Below are 19,111 nucleotides of genomic sequence, written 5' to 3'. Positions count from 1 at the left end.
GACCTTAGTTACCACTAAGGGGTGATCCCCTTCAGGTAATAAACCCATTTAACCCCTGCTTCATTGCCTTCAGTAGGAGGACAAGTCACAATGAGCTTGCTGGTGATGGGTGTTTTGCTGCCCGATGGGTTTCCTTCAAAGGAGACGGTGATATTGTTGATCTTCTTGGGCCGCACGGAGTCTACGGCACGAACAGAGAAGGCTGGGTTCTCCACAATGAAGGAGAAGGTGACCGTATGATAGAAAATGTTCTTGAAGGGGATGACTATGTTGTACCCGGCTCGGATCAGGAAGGGACCCTGGGGCTTCGGGAGCAGAGCCACTCCGAAGAGGGGGATGATATACTCCCCGCCTATAATCGATGACAGCGTCAGGATGCCCTTGGTCTCGCCCAGGTGGCTGGGCTCAAAATAGACTTCCACACTGACTTCGGTGCCTCCTTGAGCCCCTGGGGCTGCGTTAATGATCTTTTCCGTGTGGAAGTCTTGACAGTCAGTCTGAAAGAGGAAGAAATGCACTTGGTTCGCACAGGAGCCCAGAGGACACATGGGCGGCTTGGGCCTACCTGCCTGCCTGCTCTTGGACATCAAGTAACCAATGTTTGTGCGAGGCTGGGCAGGTCATTAAAAGTTGTGCCCTTGGGTGCCTGGGTGGCTCAGTGGGTTAAAGCCTCTGGTCTCAGGGTCCTGGGATCGAGCCCCGCATCAGGCTCTCTGCTCAGCAGGAGGCCTGCTTCCCTCTCTCTGTCTGCCTACCTCTCTGCCTACTTGTGATCTCTCTCTCTCTCTGTTAAGTAAATAAATAAAATCTTAAAAAAAAAGTTATGCCCTTGTAAGTCCCTTGAAGAATAAGTAATACTAATTATTACCCATTTTATTACAAAGAAATCAAGGCTAAGAGATGTTAAGTGACTTGCCCAGAGACACCAAGCTGGGTTATGGCAGTGTGGCCTCTGCTGGGGCTATTCCCCACCCCCATTTTGTTCTTCTTTTCTCCTACACCCATGACAGGCGGAACACTCTGGATCCTCATGGATGTTCTCGTCTGTTAGTTTTGAGCAGAAGTGAAAGGGGTCACTTCCACACCAAGGCACTCAAATGTCACTGCTCAGGACACCTTGGGATCTTTTCAGCCCTCTGGTACTATGACCTGTGACATTTGAGCTGGCGGTGGTCCTTCAGCCTGGATCCCCAAATGGCTGCGATGAGCAGAGCCCCTGCTGACCCTCACTGGATAGATAGCACAAATGAGGGACAAACCTTTGTTGTTTTAAGCCACTGAGATATTGGGGCTGTTTGTTATTACGGCATAACCTAGCTTCTCCTGACTGGTATGATGGACCAAGAGCCCGTGCCTCCTGACTATAGCCATGGAACCCAGGGCACAAGGTGTACCTCGTAGCTCCCCTTGTTGCCAGGTATGGTCTTATGCTATTTTGTTCAAGGGGATGTGAGTGGAAGGGATATATATATAACTCCCTGCCATCCCCCCTGGGGCTGGCTGGAATGCAGACATCAGGGTAAGCCGTCTTGGTCCCTGTGGACCAAACAACTCTCAACAGAGGGAAGAGCGTCAGGACCGAAGTCCGGATGCCCGATGTCATGGAGCTGCCATTCCAGCCTAAACTGCTCATGTTCACACTGTTATCTCAGAGAAGAATAACTTTTACTTTGTTGTTATTTTGGGTTTCTGTTTCAGTGATTAAAACTGGATTCCAGCTTACGTAATAGGTAACATACATAAGCATTTACTATGAGCCAGGCTCTATGCAGACCATTTCACAGGCATCTTTTAAAAGCCTCAGAGCAATCCTGTGAGGTTGGGGTATTATTACCATTTCTAGAAGAGTTTAGAGAGCTTTAGTAAAGTATTTGAGGAGTAAGTGGTGAAGCCAGGGTTCAAATCCAAGGCTGTTGGATTTCACAGCCTATACTTGTGACAACTAAGCACTACTGTCTCTTCCAGTGACCACCGTCATGCTGTGGGAAGCACAGCTCCCACCCCTCACCCCACCCCAGCTTGTAAGAGTCTGTAAAGAAGAACCTAGGCCTGACAGTGTTTGTTTCTAGCTGGGAGTTTTCAGGCTAGATGAAAACCCTGACTCCCTCTGCACCCCCTGTATCCTCCTCCTATTATTTTTAAGCTCAGACTTCTGGCCAGGGGAGGGAAGAGGGTCGGATAGTGGCTGCTCACCCTGCAGTAGTATTCGGTCTTCTGCCGGGTGTAATTGATGAACTTGGCAAAGATGCTCTGACCACTGCCAAGAATGGCCTGGAAGTGGATGGGCTTTTCAGGCAGTGCTGGCGTGGCCTTCAGACTGAGCTCATACAGGTAGTAGCCCAAATCACTGTTGTGCAGTGTTAGTCTCCCAAAGGTTTCTCCAGCTCTCAGGGGCTGGAATTCAAATGTGAATGTGCCCTGCAAGAGAAGACAGAGGCTCCTATAAGGCCGAGAGTCCAACGCATACCTTCCCACACAGGACCTCAGAGTAGGTTGGTGGAAAAAATGGTGTTTCACAGCAAATGCTCACACTGATCTCGAGCCTGGGGAATCTCTGTCCAAATAGCCCTTTTTCTCCTTTGTATTCTTTCTAGCTTTCTCTAGAAATACCTAGGGTTATTTATATATCTGGAATCTCTTTGCGTCTAACAAGTATTAGATCGTCTCTTGAGAGCACACACGTATGGTAATGGCAGTGAGTTTTACCAGCAGGAGGGCTGAAGGTCAGCAGCTCCTTCTTTGCTCTTAGCCAATCTCAGGACAGCTTCCTGGGTTCCACCTTCTTTTGGGCCAGATTTTCTCTTCCTCCTTCTACTATCACCCATGGCAAAACAAAACCAGGACCAAAGAGTATGGCTTATAATAACAAAATAAGGGAAACAACTCAAATGAGTTAGCAGTAAGAACTCGGCTAAATAAATCACATTTTATCCACGTTGGTGGAAAAGTATGTAGCCATTAGAAAGGAAGAGGCAGAGCTATAAACATTGCCATGAAAGGTGGTGGTGTTGATACTGTATGTCAAAGGAAGGACATTCCATAAATGTATATAAAGCATGTGCCTATTTTTGTGGAGAAGAATATGTTTATGCAGGTATAGAAAAAAGACAGCAAGGATGTGTATCAGATTGTTACCAGTAGTTATCTTAGGCTGAAGGAAATGGGGTTTGGGGACTTTGATTTTCTCTTCCATATACTTTTGTGTAGTTAAAATCCTATATTTATTCTGAGGTGGTATTGTTTCTTTTTAAAAAAAGAACTAGTTCTTCTCATTGACGAATAGAATAAAAAGAGGGTATCATTAAAGTTGTTGTAGCTGTTGAACGGAAAATAATACAGTATACAAATATAGATGATTTTACCACAATTTTAAAAATTAGATGAGAATGGACAAATGCATGAAAGATGTAACTTACAAATCCAGACTCAAGTAGATAAAGAAAACCTAGGTATTTTTGTAACCATTAAAGAGATTTAAGCAATAGTAAAAAAGATTTCCCTTAACAAAATTCCAGGATCGTAAAGATTTACTTGTAAGTTCTATTAGACAATCTAAGTATTGCACAAATTCACCCAAAGAAGAGAAAAAGAGGGAACCCAGTTCAGATAGCATGGTTTTGAGACCAAAACCCGACAAGGCTAATAGAAAAGTGGATGCCATTCTCTGCTCCCCCAAACATACATACAAAGTGCCCAATAAAAATGTTACCAAACTGAATCCAGCAATATATAAAGAAGATAATGTTCTGTGACAAAGATGGATTTATTCCATGAATGAAAAATTGGTTTAACATTAGAAAAACCAGTCAGTTGCCACACTGACATTAAAAGGAGCACAAAGAGAAGAGTCAAACATCTCGATACAGTAAAGGCATTTGATAAAACTCTATATCCATTTATGGAGTTAAAAAAAAGTTATTAGAAAATTAGGAAGAGGGGGGAACATGCTTAATTTGATAAAGGTTATTTATAAGAAATCCAAAATAAACACAATAAATGGTGAAACTTTGAAAGTTTGCCCTTCAAGATTGGGAACAAGGCAAAGACGCTGTTTATTGCCTTTCTAGTCAACATTGTTCTGCATGTTCTGGGTAGCCCTCTAAGGCATGAAAAGGAAATTAAAGGAAGAAGTTTATAATGGAAGAAACAAAATTGTATTTACACACAGATGACAGGATTGTACATGTGGAAAACTTAAAAATCTATAATTGAAATTATTATTATTGATAAGTGAATTATTTAAGGCGGTTGGTTATAAAGCCAGTATACAAAAAGTTAAAAATAGACCTACCCTGTGTTCTAGCAATTGCACTACTGGGTATTTACCCAAAGAATACAAAAACACTAATTCAAAGGGATATGTTCACCCTGATGTTTATTTTTTTTATTTTTATTTTTTAAAGATTTTATTTATTTATTTGACAGAGAGAAAGATCACAAGCAGGCAGAGAGGCAGGCAGAGAGAGAGGAGGAAGCAGGCTCCCCACTGAGCAGAGAGCCCGACGCGGGGCTCGATCCCAGGACCCCGAGCCGAAGGCAGCAGCTTAACCCACTGAGCCACCCAGGCGCCCCCACCCTGATGTTTATTGAAGAATGATTTACAACAGCCAAATATCGAAGCAACCAAACTGTCCACTGATTGCTGATTAAATAAAGAAGAGGTGGAATATAGACCACCAATGGAATATTACTCAGCCATCAAAAAGAATGGACGCTTGCCATTTCCAATGACATGGATGGATCTAGAGAGTATAATGCTAAGCAAAATAAATCGGTCAAAGAAAGACAAATGCCATATGATTTCATGCATAGGTGGAATTTAAGAAACAAAACAAATGAGGAAAGGAAAAAAAGAGAGAGACACATCAAGAAAGAGAATCTGAAGGTTACGAGAGGGGAGGTGGATAGTGTGATGGGAGAAAGAGGTGGTGGGGATGAAGGAGAGCAGTCGTGGTGAGGAGCACGAGGGGACGTATGGAAGTGGGGAATCCCTATATCGGACACCTGAAACCAATATAACGCTGTGTGTTAACTAACTGAAATTAAAATAAAAACTTTAAAAGCCAAAAAATAAAGGCAAAGTCAATACACAAAAATCATGAATATTGTTATATACTTGCAACAATAGAAAATGAAATTTTGAAAAGGTTTTACAACAGTATCAAGATAAACAAAACTTAGAAATAAATCTAACAAAAGATGAATAAGGCTTCTACACAGAAAACTAAAAAAATTTAAATTTAAATTTTTAATTTAAAAAAATTATTGAGGAAATTAAATAGGAGGACTTAAATAAATGGAGATGTGCTCATGGATTGGAAATCTCGAGAGCATAAAGACTGGAATACTCTGTGACAGATATCCTCCAGAATGGCCCCCAGTGAGTCCTGCCTCCTGCCACTCACACTCTTGAGTCATCCGCTCCCATGTTGGACCAGGGCTGGTCCCTGTGACCCCCAGTACACAGCAGAGAGATGGCATATCACTTCTGAGATTAAGAGGAGAAGAGTGGTTTCTGTCTTGGGGATGCTCTTCTCCTTTGCTCTCTCAGCTTCTCTTAGGTCCCTCGCTCTGGGGGAAGCAAGCTGTCATGTTGAAAGCAGCTCTGGGGAGAAGTGTACATGGTGAGGAACTGAAGCCTTGAGCCAACAGCCAGCAAGGAACGGAGACCTTTCCAACAACCACATGAGTGAGTCTGGAAGCAGGTTACCCAGCCCCAGTCAAGCCTTTTAGCTAACAACGGACTCCAACCTCATGAAGGATCCTCAACCCAAACCACCCAGCTAAGCTGCTGCTCTTGGATTCCTGAGCCTCAGAAACGGAGTAGTAATAAATGCTTGTGGTTTCAAGTTGCTAATTTTTAGGGCAACTTATTATGGACCAACAGGTAGCTAATACATTCTAAAAATAATACAATCAAAATCCTAACAGATTATTTAATGTTTTTGGAGGAACTGGACAAGCTGATTTAAAAAAATTTTTTTTATTTATTTATCTGACAGACAGAGATCACATGTAGGCAGCCGAAGGCAGAGGCTTTAACCCACTGAGCCACCCAGGTGCCCCAAGCTGATTTATATGGAAATGCAAAGGGCCAAGAATGGCCAAGATATGCTTGAAGAACAGGAATATAAGAGATGATCAAGTCTTAATATAACACTATCAGAAGGACAGTATGGTTTTAATTTAGTAATGTAGCTTCAAATTATATAGAACAAAAGCATGACAGAACTACGAGGACAACAACAACAAAAAAGGACAACGAGGACAAATGGACAAATCCCCATCACAGTGGTGACTTTAATATACTCTCTTAAATCTGACCAAACAAGTAGACTACAATATCAGAGAATTAACAGCAAAATGGCAAACACATACTTTTAAAAAAATATATGGAAGTTTTTTTTTTTTTTTAAAGATCATCTATTGAGCCGTAAGGCAAGTCTAAACAAATTCTAGAGGACTGAAACAATGTGGAAGATATTGCCTGACCACAAAATTATTTGAAAAACATGTAGAAAAATCCCCACATTTGGAAATGAAGAAACACTTACTAATAACCCATGAGTCAAAAAGAAGTATTCATAATAATGAAAGTTAGAACATTTTTGAACTTAATGATAAAAAATGCTGCATAAAAAATTTGTACACTGCAGGGGGGGCTTCTGTTCTAAATGTGTGTATGGGAAAATAAAGAGGACTAGAAGTAAATGCACTAAGCACCAAGCGTTCAGCTTGGAAATTAGATAAAGCACCAGTAACACAGGAAGCAGAAAGAAGGAAATGATTAAAAGCCAAAATCAAGCAACTTAGAAAACAAACGTACAATAAAGAGTACAAATAAAACCAAAAGATGCCTTTTTGAATATAAGATAGAAGACTGAGGAACCTGTAACAAAAACAGATCAAGAAATAGAAGGCACAATAACCAATATTAGAAATGAGAAAAGAACATCATTTAAAAGAGGTGGTAAGAGGATATTAATGCTGTTGTGTCAATATTTTGAGAATACGGATCAAATAGCATGCTCTTGTTACTGATTCAGGAAGGACCAGAAAATTTAAACAGTTGAATGACTCATTTGAGGAACCAAGTCAGGAACAGACAGTCTTCCCCAAAAGAAATCACCAGGGCTCAGTGGCTTCATCTGTGAGTTGAGGAAGACCTAACTTCAATCTTTTTTTTTTTTAAAGATTTTATTTATTTATTTGACAGAGAGAGATTGCAGGCAGGCAGAGAGGCTGGCAGAGAGAGAGAGAGAGAGAGAGAAAAGCAGGCTCCCTGCTGAGCAGAGAGCCCGATGCGGGACTCGATCCCAGGACCCTGAGATCATGACCTGAGCCAAAGGCAGCGGCCCAACCCACTGAGCCACCCAGGCGCCCCCTAACTTCAATCTTTCATAAATTCTTTCAGGGGATCGAGACAGCAGGGAAATCCCCGACTCTTCTTCTATCGCTAGCAGAATGGATGCTCAAATTGGGCAAGAAGACAAGAAAGGAAAACTGGTCCATTCTCACTCAAGAGCAAGGAGGCAGATCTCCCACACAGGCTGTTACCCAACTGAGGTCAATCTGCTTGAAAAAAGGTAAATTAAGATCACAAGGCACTATTAGTTTATCCCAGGTTTTATCAGATTGGTAAGCCTTTAAAAATGTGACACTGCCAAAAGTTGGTCAAATCTCATTACTGACCAGAGGTTATCTCCTGATTGGCAGTTACAAGCCTACAACCCTGTGATTCTCCTGCTAGGTGCACACTGTGGACAGACACACGCCATGTACATCAGGAAGGCACTTGTGTGGTGAGGTCTGTGGCAGCATTTTTAATGATAGCCCAATGCTAAAACCAACACACGTGTCTGGCCGCAGTAGAAAGGATATCTAAATTGTGGTATGGTCATGTGATGGAATATTATACAGCGATGGGGGTGAATGAACCTCAGCTGTGTGCGTCAACGTGACGGCCGTCACGACATAAGACGTTAACAGCAAAAAACATAAAATGTTAAAGAGTGTTTATAGTATGATTTCTTTTTAAAAAAAAAAGATTTTATTTATTTATTTGACAGACAGAGATCACAAGTAGGCAGAGAGGCAGGCAGAGAGAGAGCATGGGGAGTAGAGGGAGGGGAGCAGGCTCCCTGCCGAGCAGAGAGCCCGATACGGGGCTCAATCTCAGGACCCTGGGATCATGACCTGAGCTGAAGGCAGACGCTTTAACCCACTGAGCCACACGGGCACACTGTACAATTTCTTTTGTGCAAAGTTCAAAAATGGCAAATCTAAGCCATATGGCTTAAAAGCAAGAAATTTATAAAATGAGGAACGTGATAACTTTCAGGAGCGAGGGACAGTACTGTGAGTGGAGACAGAGGTTTCTGGGTGGTGGCTATTTTTTATGTCGTGGACTGGGTATTGGTTATACAGATATTTCTTCTGTAGTTAAGTAAACATGTTTTAATATATATATGCATAAGTTACACATATATATTAAGTATATATGTGTGTGTTATACATTCCTGCATAGATTTTTTATAATTCATGATGAAAAATATAAAGACAAAATGAAGGGCCTGGTGACTCTCTGAAGAACAAAACAGATTTCGGGTTCTGAAGGGGAAGGAAGAACTGGAGTGGGCACAGGGACTAAACTCAAGTTGGAGAAATAGAAGGGATTTAAAAAAAATTATTATGATGATTTTTTAAGATTTTATTTATTTGATAGACAGAGATTACAAGTAGGCAAGAGAGGCAGGCAGGGAGAGAGAGGAGGAAGCAGGCTCCCTGCTGAGCAGAGAGCCCGATGCGGGGCTCGATCCTAGGACCCTGGGATCATGACCTGAGCCGAAAGCAGAGGCCTTAACCCACTGAGCCGCCCAGGCGCCCCAATAGAAGGGATTTTCAAGGAATCTGGACAGTGAGAGTTTGGAGCCCTAGACTGAAAAGAGTCCAAAGAAAGTTCCTCCCCACATGCACTCAGAATTCCAGGCCGTGTGTTCCCAGGTGGGCGCAGGCTTCCTGTGCCTCCCTCCTGCGGGGATCTGCGCATGAGCAAGTGTGTGCGCGAACGGTGCACATGCTGGTCACGCCATAACGTTACGTCCCTTGCTTTCCCTTTCACCACACATATTCTACATTACCTTTGTAATTAGAAAAAACCAAAAATAGTTGTAATTTGAACAAATCAGACAAGCATATGACAGAGGCGACTCTTTGTAGTTAGTAAGTTCCTTTTACATGTGTGAACCAAAGTGCTCGCATGCCCGTGTTTATGTGAGGACTTGGGCAGAAGGGGGAAAGGGAGATCAGGAGTGGGGCTGAGGGACCGTCCCCTGCCTTCCCAACCACTGTCAGGGTGGGCCCAGCCTCAAGGATGCCACCCCCCACAGGCAGGGCGCCCTTGCAGGTATCGGGGGCCCCTGGAAGCTGGCCGGCACCGTACCTCGGAGTTGGCAGGCACCACAAACTGAGAGGGCAGGCTGATGTCAGGCACCCTGCATTCCGTGGAGAAGGTCACCAAATAGGGCAGGGGGTTCTCCACCTTGATGGAGGCTGACGTGCTCTGCCGGACGGGGCTCGTCATCTCGATGGTTTTGATGACGCCTGAAGGGATGACCCTGAAACTCACCAGGTAGTGTAAGAACTCACTGGTTACTTCGTTTCGGAAGATCACCTGGGTTCACAGGGAGAGGGGGAGGAATCAGGGCAGGGGGGTGGTTAGTGGAGGGGCTCCTGCTGTCTCAAGGAGCTCTGTCTCTCTGCTAGCGTGGCCTGGGGACGTGAAGCAGGTCCCAGGCTGACACCCGCACTCCTACACGGTCTGCACCCCCACCAGCCAGCCTTTCTCCTGCAGGGTTCTGCTCTGGCTCCTCCCAGGTGAGAGCTGATGGAACAGCCCGGGTTTGCTGAGAAGAGGCCAGAGCAGCACTGTCAGTGCTGAAGGTGAAGGTTTCCGGGGGGACCGCTGGCTGGCCCCGGAAAACAAGCAAGCCCTCAAGAGGTAGTGGGCTTCACTCCTCTGCCAGTTGCTGCTGGAACCCACAGAAATACCAATAATGGTAATCACAGCATCTAACATTTAGTGAACTATTCCTGTGTGCTAGGCCCTAGAAGTACTTGTTTCATGTACACAACTTGTAGGCAGCATTATTATTCCCCTTGCTGTTTCCCATCTTTCTTTCGTTTTTGTTTGGTTTTGTTATAGTTGTTTTTTTCCCCAGGAAACTGAAGTTCAGCAAGGTTAAGTATCAAGGTTAAGTATCCTGCCAAGTATCCCATGCGGAGAGAAGTGTCAGAGCCAGATCTGAACAAGGTTGACGAGACTCCAGAGCCCACCCTTGTGACCGCAGAACATTGTCTCCTCACCCCTGTGGCAGACACGACAAGCTTCTGGTGCCAGTAGACCCAGATTTCTATTGGTATCATTTTCCCTCAGATTGAAGGGTCCTTATTAGTGTGTTGTCCAGTGATGCAAGTCTGCCAGCAATAAATTCTCTTATGTCCTTTTATCTGAAAAGATCTCCATTTTAAAGGATATTTTCAGTGAATGGAGAATTTTTGGTTGAGAGCATTCAGCATTTTGCAGATGGTTTCCATTATATCTGAAGAGAAGTCAGTGGTCATTTTTATTATTGTCGCCCATATGCAAGACTTTTTAAAAAAGATTGTTTACTTATTAATTTGACAGGGATTACAAGTAGGCAGAGAGGCAGGCAGAGAGAGAGAGGAGGAAGCAGGCTCTGTGGTGAGCAGAGAGGCTGATGCAGGGCTCAATTCCAGGACCCTGGGATCATGACCTGAGCCAAAGGCAGAGGCTTTAACCCACTGAGCCACCCAGGCACTCCTGTAACAGATTTTTAAATATCTGTTTGTTTTATCTTTTTCTCTTTATCTTTGGTTCTCAGCAGTTTTACTATGATGTGCACAGACATGATTTTCTCATATATCATGGTTTTCTTTATGTTTTTCCTGCTTGTAGTTTGCCAAGTTTCTTGGATCTGTAAATATATCTATTTTTAAAATCATAGCAGGGAGGTTTCACAAATTTTTTTTCAAATAGTTTTCTTTCTTTTTTTGTGTGTGGTATGGTAGTCACGATACAATACGTCATTAGTATTTGATGTAGTGCATTCCATGATTCATTGTTTGCATATAACACCCAGTGCTCCATGCAATCCGTGCCCTCCTTAATACCCATCACTGGGCTCACCCATCCCCTCCCCCACCCCCAAACCCTCAGTTTGTTTCTTAGAGTCCACAGTCTCTCATAGTCCTGCCCTATTCTCACTCTCTTCTCATTACTCATGTATTAGAAAATTGTATATTTTCTCACAGGTTCCCAAGGCACTGGTTCCTTTCATTCAATCTTCTATCTTTTAAAAAAAATTTTTAATTTTTTTATAAACATATAATGTATTTTTAGCCCCAGGGGTACAGTCTGTGAATTGCCAGCTTTACACACTTCACAGCACTCATCACAGCACATACGCCCCCCCAATGTCCATAACCCCACCACCCTTTCCCGACCCCCTCCACCAAGCAACGCTCAGTTTGTTCTGCGAGATTTAGAGTCTCTTATGGTTTGTCTCCCTCCTGATCATTTATTCTTTTCATTTATTCTTTTTCTAACCCCCAAACCCCCCACGTTGCATCTCCACTTCCTCATATGATATCATATGATAGTTGTCTCTCTCCACTTGACTTATTTTGCTAAGCATGATACCCTCTAGTTCCATCCACATCCTCGCAAATGGCAAATCTTTTATCTTTTTATTCAATCTGCTATTAAGCACATCCAGTGAAACTTTCATTTTGGTTTATTGTAGTTTTCAATTATAGAATATCCATTTGGTTCTTTTTTTATAGTTTCCATTTCTCTGCTGAGATTCCTTACCTGTCCATATTTAATTATTTAAAATATTTTCTTTTAGTTCTAAACATGTTTATAATAGCTCTGAGGTCTTTGTTTGCTAAATCCAGCATCTCACCCATCTTGGAGTTCATTTTCATTGACTTTATTTTTCTTGACTATGAGTCACATTTCCCTGCTTCATCACAAGTCTAGTAATTTCTGCTGGTGCACTGGATGTTGCTGGTCATCATTGTAGAGATTCTGGATTCTGTTATAGTCCTTGAAAGAGTGTTGATTTTATTCTAGGAGGCAGTTCAGTCATTGGCTTATTGACCTATCACCTTAAAGTTGTGTAGCTTTTGTTAGAGCAGATGTATGGGAAGCTCAAAGTGTTTCTCAAGACCTTCCAACTTTGTGGGATTCAATCTCCAAATTTTATCCTCCCTGATCTTGTAGGTGCTTAGTTTTAGGCTTTTTAAGGATCTAAAAGGACTTATCCTAAGGGCATGGTCCTTTCTTTTGGCCTTTCTGGTATTTCAACTGGATTCTTAGGATGTTGGTGAGATGTTCATGCAACCTCTTCACTCCGGCCAAGCTAAACCTCCAAAGTTCCCCAGCACTGATTACTGCATCTTTGTTCCTTTATCAGCTCTTTTGGAAGCTGTTCTCTGATGAATCCCATGTAGTCTCATCTTGTGCATGTGCAGGACAACTCTCAGCCAAAGACTTTGAGGGGGACTTCCAGACAGATTGCGGTCTCCCTCCCCTCCCCACCCCAGACTCTGCCCCTCCATGCATTACTCCCTCCACTCCTCTTCCACCCTGTAGAGAACAGCTATTTCAACCATATCAAACTCTGATTTCTGAATTTTCAGTTCAATGGGGGCAGCTGTGCTTTGCTTAGACTCCAGCTCCCTGCACTGCAGTCAGGAAATTGTCCCTTGGTAGTGAGCCAGGACAATTATGGAGATTCATCTCATTAGCTTTTCTTCTCTTTGATGGATTGCAGTATTGTGCTGCCTGTTGTCAATGCCTGAGAAGACTTGCCTCAGATATTTTGTCCAGTTTTATGATCATTTATGGTGGGAAGAGTAGTTACTCCATTATAGTCACAAGAAGTGCTTTTGATTTTTAAAGAACTTTTGTTAATTTTAATACATATTATTGTAAAGAGACTCTGTGATCTGGGTTCACCATCATTTTTACTTAACGCTTTAAAACATATATTTACTTATATTTTTCTGTTCACATCTACAGTTTATGACTATTTTTACTCTTTCCCTACCCTTCTGATGAATGAAAGAACATCTTTCATTTCCCTATTTGTTTCCCACTGAATGAGAAAATATTTTTCATTGCCTTATTCTTCCCCTGGCTAATTCCTATATTGAGGCCATATGAAATGTTCATTTCAGATTGCTTTTCAACAATTATTTGAAATTACCTATCAATTGAATTTTGATTCTTTGTTCATTGTATCCTTATGTTTTCCTCTTGAATTCACTTACTTATTTTTAAAATTTTGCTAATTCAAAAACTTTTATTTTTACAGTACTTATTTCAAACAAGGATTATATATATATATGAGTGGGTTACTTTGAGTTGTTGCATCTTTAAAAATGTCTTTATTTTGTCCTCATAATAGTTTTGTTTGGAAAAAGTTCTAGATTGAACATCACTCTAAGTTATATGAATAGCTTACTCCATTGCCCCCCCCCTTTTCTTTTTTGGAAGAAAGAGAGTGAGCATGCACATATGCACATGAGATGGGGGTGGGGTGGGGCAGAAGGAGAGGAAGAGAGAAAATCTAAAGCAGGCTCACAGGCTCCATGTACAGTGTGGAGCCCAACACAGGACTCAAGCTCATGATCCTGAGATCATGACTTGAGCCAAAATCAAGAGTCACACTTACTGAGCCATCCAGGTGCCCCTCCTCATTTCTTTTCTTTTCTTTTCTTTTCTTTTTTTAATTTTATTTATTTATTTGACAGAGATAGAGAGCACAAGCAGGCAGAGCAGCAGGCAGAGGGAGAGGGAGAAGCAGGCACCCTGCCAAGCAAGGAGCCCGACATGGGGTTTGATCCTAAGACCCTGGGATCATGACCTGAGCCGAAGGCAGTTGTCTAACCAACTGAGCCACCCAGGCACCCCCTCTCCCCATTTCTTGTATTCAGAGTTACCATGGGAAATCTGATGTTACTGCCAATAGTGCAAGAGGGTTCCCTGTTCTCCACATCCTTGCCAATACCCATTGTTTCCTGTGTTAATTTTAGCCATTCTGACAGTTGTGAGGTAGTATCTCATTATGGTTTTATTTGTATTTCCCTGATGATGAGTGATGCTGAGCATCTTTTCAAGTGTCTGTAAGCCATCTGGATGTCTTCTTTGGAAAAGAAGTCTTTTCTTTTTGTCTTCTGCCTATTTTTTAACTGGATTATTTGATTTTTGGGTGTTGAATTTCTTATTAGGTGGATATTAGAACTTTTTGATTTATATTTTATATCTCACATTTCCTTTCACTCTTTTTTTGGAAACAGCTTTACTGAGATGTGATTCGTATACCATATAATCCACTGATTTAAAGTGTACAATTTAGTGGTTTTTAGTATAGCCAAAAAGTGATGCAAGTATCACCACAATCAAATTTGGACCATTTTCATCACCTTGAAAAGAAACTCAGGGTTCCTAACCAATCACTCGCCATTTCCTCCTAACTCATCCACTCTTGCCACAGACACAACTAATTTGCTTTCTCTTTCTATAAATCTGCCATTCTGGACATTTCATATAAATGAAATCATATAATATGTGGCCATTTGTGACTGGCTCTGTTCAGCTAGCATAATGTTTTCAACGTTCACTTGTGTGTTGCATGTATTGGCACTTCATTTCCATTTCTTTTTATTGCCAAATAATATTCCATTGTATTTATTCATTTGGATTGATGGACATTTGGTTTGTTTCTTATGAATAACGCTGCCATGTTCATTTACATACAGGTTCTTGTGTGAACATATGTTTTCATTTATCGTGGGTATATACTTAAGAGTGAAATTGCTGAGTCACATGGTAACTCTTTGTTTAACCATGTAAGAAATGCCAGACCGTCTTCTGCAGCAGCTGCACCATTTACACTCCTGCCAGCAATGCCCGAGGGATCCAACCTCGCCACGCCTTCTCCAGCACTTCTTACTTCCTTCCATTCTTGCCATGTCTTTGTGCTAAAGTCTGTGCTATTACTCAGCTCTATCTTCTAACTTGCTAGTTCTCTCTTCCTCAGAGTTCATTACACTATTCAGCTTTTCTCTTTGGTTTTCTATTAAAACATACTGTTTTTAAAATTTTCCAGGTCTCTAATTGATTATTGCCCACAATAACCTGTTCTTCTATTATGGGTAGGATTATCTTCCTTTATCTCTTTGAGGATATTAATAATATGCACTAAAAATCTTTTGTTTGCTTTAATACATCTTTTATCTTAGGGGTTCCTCTTTTTTGAGCTGGTATTTCTATTTATAGAGGTTTTTTTTTCTTCAGATGTTTCATGAGACCTTGGTTTCAAGGTACTCTGTTAGCCTGTGAATGTGATCTGAGAGGAGCAGCCCACCTCAGTGTTTGTAGGAGAGGATGACATCCTACTGCATGGGTTTTCCCAGTATCTCTTCTGGAGGGAGGAGATGCATTCTTAGGTTTTTTTCTTTTTTCACTTTAAAATATTTCCCTCGTTTTTTCCATCCTTAGTCATGGCCTCTAGTACTATCTATAAATGTACTAGAAGCCATAGTATAATGAGTAATTTCTACATATTATCTATAAGTGAGTAATTTCCATATATTATGTTCAGCCCTAACCTCTCCTGTGAGCTACTGATCCGTATTTGCTCCTTTTCTTCAAAGCACGTGTCTCATTTGTGATGACACATTCACAGTACCACTAATGCCCTTCTCCTTTCACTGGACTGTGCATTCCCTGCAGACTGAGACTCTGCCTATTTCTGATCATTGCTGTGTTGCCAACACTCAGTATAGTATGTGGCAGACATGCTCATAGGTACTTTTTGTGCTAATGAATGAATTAGGAGAAACGACTGATGCATGAAAGACCCCGTGGTGGCTCGGAGTTGAATGAATCCTGGCTCTGACATTACTAGCTGTGTGTACTGAGTGTTCAGTATGGTGCTAGTCACTATCAGCACTCAGAAAAAGGGATCTTTTCTTATTATTGTGGTCCGATGTTTGCTGGCCCAGATTTATTTACTGCTCAAGGATTTTCATGATTCTCCTGCCTTGCATGTTTGGTGTGGGTCCACATGATGGACGGAGGGCCCTGCCGTCTGCCTCCATCATAAAGAGGCTGGGAATCCTGAATGCCTTTGCCAGGTCACTAAATGGTTAGCGCAACAGGATAAGGACAGGCTGGCAGTGGGAGGACATCTTCACTCCCTAACACCAGGGTCATCATCCTCAGGGGCAAACCCCCAGGGCTCCAGGGAAATGCTTTTAACGTGTAGATACCTTTGCACTGTATAGTCCCTCCTTGTGGGAAAAGAAATTCAGCTTGTAGTCTTTCTTGGAGCCGGACAGGACATCAATGTAATCAAGGCCTTTTAAAGTGACGCTTAGGTCTGGCTTCTCTGGTTTTATCATTTCCACAATGACCCGGAATCTGGAGGGGGGACACAGGAGCACATGGAGAGAGGACAGAGAAAATGAGACCATCTGCCCAAAGGATTGAAGAAAAGGTGCTATTTCTACTCTTGACTTTGTGACAAGCACATGAGTCCAGGGCTCTGGTCTTCACTTTGTCTCTAACAACACCCATAACTACAATTTATCGACACCTGTTACATGCCAGGTGCTGAATCAGTGCTCCACATGTGTTCCTAGTGACACAGGGAGGTACATATGATGTCATCACCTCCATCTGACTAATGGGGAGATAGAGGCCAAGAGGAAACATGCTCAGATAACATGACTAGTTATTGGTAGAACCAGGATTCACACTTAGGTCTGGGCCTCCATCCGCTATGCTACCTGGCAGCCTTCAGTAAGAAAGTCTCTTCTCCAAGCCTTTGGCTCCTTCTCTGTCAAAGAAGGGAACCAGGCTGCTGGTCCTCAACCTTCTCTAGACCTTGTACTCTACTCCACTCCCACTGGAACTAAAGATCCAAGGGACATCCTTCTCTGGCCAGTGGCTTAGGTGATATGGTAGAGCACTCAATAATAACCACCACAATTCTTATTTTGAAAATAATAACAGCTAACATTTACTGAGCACTAATTTCATGCCAGGACCCAGTCCAGGAGACTTAGGTAATTGGCTATGCACGGATAGCCCTGGGTGTCTGGAAGCTTAGAGGTCAGGAAGGGCCTGGCCACATCAGGGAAATGCGTCTCTGAATCTTTCAGCCCCTCAGTGTCTTCTGGAGGCGCTGACCAGTGGAAAGGTCAGGCTAACAGTGGATGTCCTCCCTCCGTCTCCTCCACTCTGACCCCTCGCCCCACTCTCTCACCTCTGGGGCTTGTTAAGCCAGTTGTTGATTGGCAGGAGTTCAACGTAGGGCGTCTTACATGGTACTTCACGGAAGATGTTGGCCACGGCTTTGGGGAGCTCGGCAACCCCATGCAGCACATATAGCCAGCCAGTCCCATCGGGGAGGGGGAAGAAGAGGGTGCCCTGAGGAGGAGAAGCATGGTCAGAATGGCACAGAAGGTCCCTTGTTAGCTACTGCTCAGGCATAGTAGTGACTCAGGGTTAACAGAGGCCCTCATGTAACCATAACTCTTAGAAATCAGCTTGGTAGTATGTTTCAAGAGTCATAAACACGTTCATATGTATTTGAACCAGGAACCCCACCCTAAGGAACTTCAGAGTCTCAGGCTTTACCAGTTGAGCTAGCTGGCAGCCTTATCCCAGTGAACTTAAAAATCCTTGCAGAGGAAAAAGCTGCGTGCACGTGCACGCGCGTGCGTGCACACACACACACACACACACACATTAAAATCACTTATAATATTGATTAAAATTTGGTAATAACTTTCATATTCAACAACTAGGGAATGTCAAATAAATTATGGAACTCTCATCCAAAGAAATATTAGACAATCATTAAACATGATGATCATGAAGACTAGTGAAACAGAAAAATGTTCATGATATGATGTAAAGTGAAAATAAACAGAAGGCACAATTGGGTATGCTGATGGCAGCTACGGCTGTATCTGAGTGAGGGCTGGTAGTGAAGAGAGAAGAGAATAGTTCTCCTTTTTTAAGGGTGGGTGATTGCAACTTCTTTCCTTTTATTTTTATGACAGCTACGATGATAAAAATTTGTGCAGTTAAGCTAAATATTAATTGCTTGATGCTTAGTCCAGGACTCTTTCCAGAACTGTGTCCCTCATTCTAAGAGAATCTCCTATACATGATAACATGTGGGCACCGAGGGAGCCTTTGGACTCAATAATCTGCATGATTCCCTGTTATTCCAACATTGTTAGAGGTGTCCCCTTTATTTGAACATTCCCGAGCCTCCAAATTCTGTCTCCTTAGCTCTTTTGCACCACTCTTCCCTCTCCAAACACACAGGGAAACCCACGGGGGTGGGGGAAGCCTCCGTCTACCTGATGTTTGCGGTTCTCCAAGTTCATGGTGCGGGGTCTGTAGGTGATCTCATAGGGCTTGTTTTGCTGATGGGGCTCCAGGATGATGAACTCAGGCCCCTCCCAATGCTCACCCTCAAAGATGGGGTGCAGGTTCCAGGTCTGGTTGGTACGGTTTGAAAGCATGATGGTCTGCGTGTGCTTGGAGCGCACCTGGCAGGTGAAGTTCACCACCTGGAAGAAAGCAGGTGCCACAGGCAGGCAGTGCAACTTATAAACGAGGAGTTCGAAGAAACGTTTAGGCTGGAGATACATATTTGGGAGTTGAGGGTACAGCAGTGTTTTGCTTTGCTTTGTTTTGTTTTTTTAAGACCAAGAAACTGGATGAGATTGTCAAGAAGTTAATTGGTTTTAGAAACAAGAAGAAATTAAAGAACTAATTCCTGGCTGGCACATGCCCACGTTAAGAAAAATCAGAAGAGGAGATGAGATGGAGCATCTAATAAGGTAGGAAAAACCCAGGAAAGGGTGGTATCCTAGGAGCCAAGTGAGGGAAGTGTTGGAAGGATCCTCCTTCAAGGGACTTGTTCAAGGTTCAATGCTATCAACAGGTCAACAGTTGAGAACTGACCACCTAATGTAGCCATGGAGACCCTGTGGC

General features: G+C 42.7%; 1 protein-coding gene across 5 annotated transcripts in view; it reads right to left on the bottom strand.

The window, feature by feature from the left end:
- The window catches only part of HYDIN (HYDIN axonemal central pair apparatus protein), a 379,729-nt gene continuing 360,618 nt past the window's right edge, over positions 1–19,111 (bottom strand). For all 5 annotated transcript variants that reach the window (XM_032326077.1, XM_032326076.1, XM_032326075.1 and 2 more), the window contains 6 exons: positions 18,472–18,684; positions 17,364–17,527; positions 16,366–16,516; positions 9,443–9,673; positions 2,194–2,418; positions 1–497 (listed from right to left, as the gene is read on the bottom strand). In XM_032326077.1, the coding sequence (XP_032181968.1) occupies positions 15–497; positions 2,194–2,418; positions 9,443–9,673; positions 16,366–16,516; positions 17,364–17,527; positions 18,472–18,684 (1,467 nt within the window). In that variant the 3' untranslated portion in view covers positions 1–14. The remainder of the gene's footprint in view (positions 498–2,193; positions 2,419–9,442; positions 9,674–16,365; positions 16,517–17,363; positions 17,528–18,471; positions 18,685–19,111) is intronic.

This window comes from Mustela erminea, chromosome 19 (genome assembly GCF_009829155.1).
Source record: "Mustela erminea isolate mMusErm1 chromosome 19, mMusErm1.Pri, whole genome shotgun sequence".
Taxonomy (NCBI): domain Eukaryota; kingdom Metazoa; phylum Chordata; class Mammalia; order Carnivora; family Mustelidae; genus Mustela; species Mustela erminea.
This window is presented reverse-complemented; position numbering and strand designations above follow the sequence as displayed.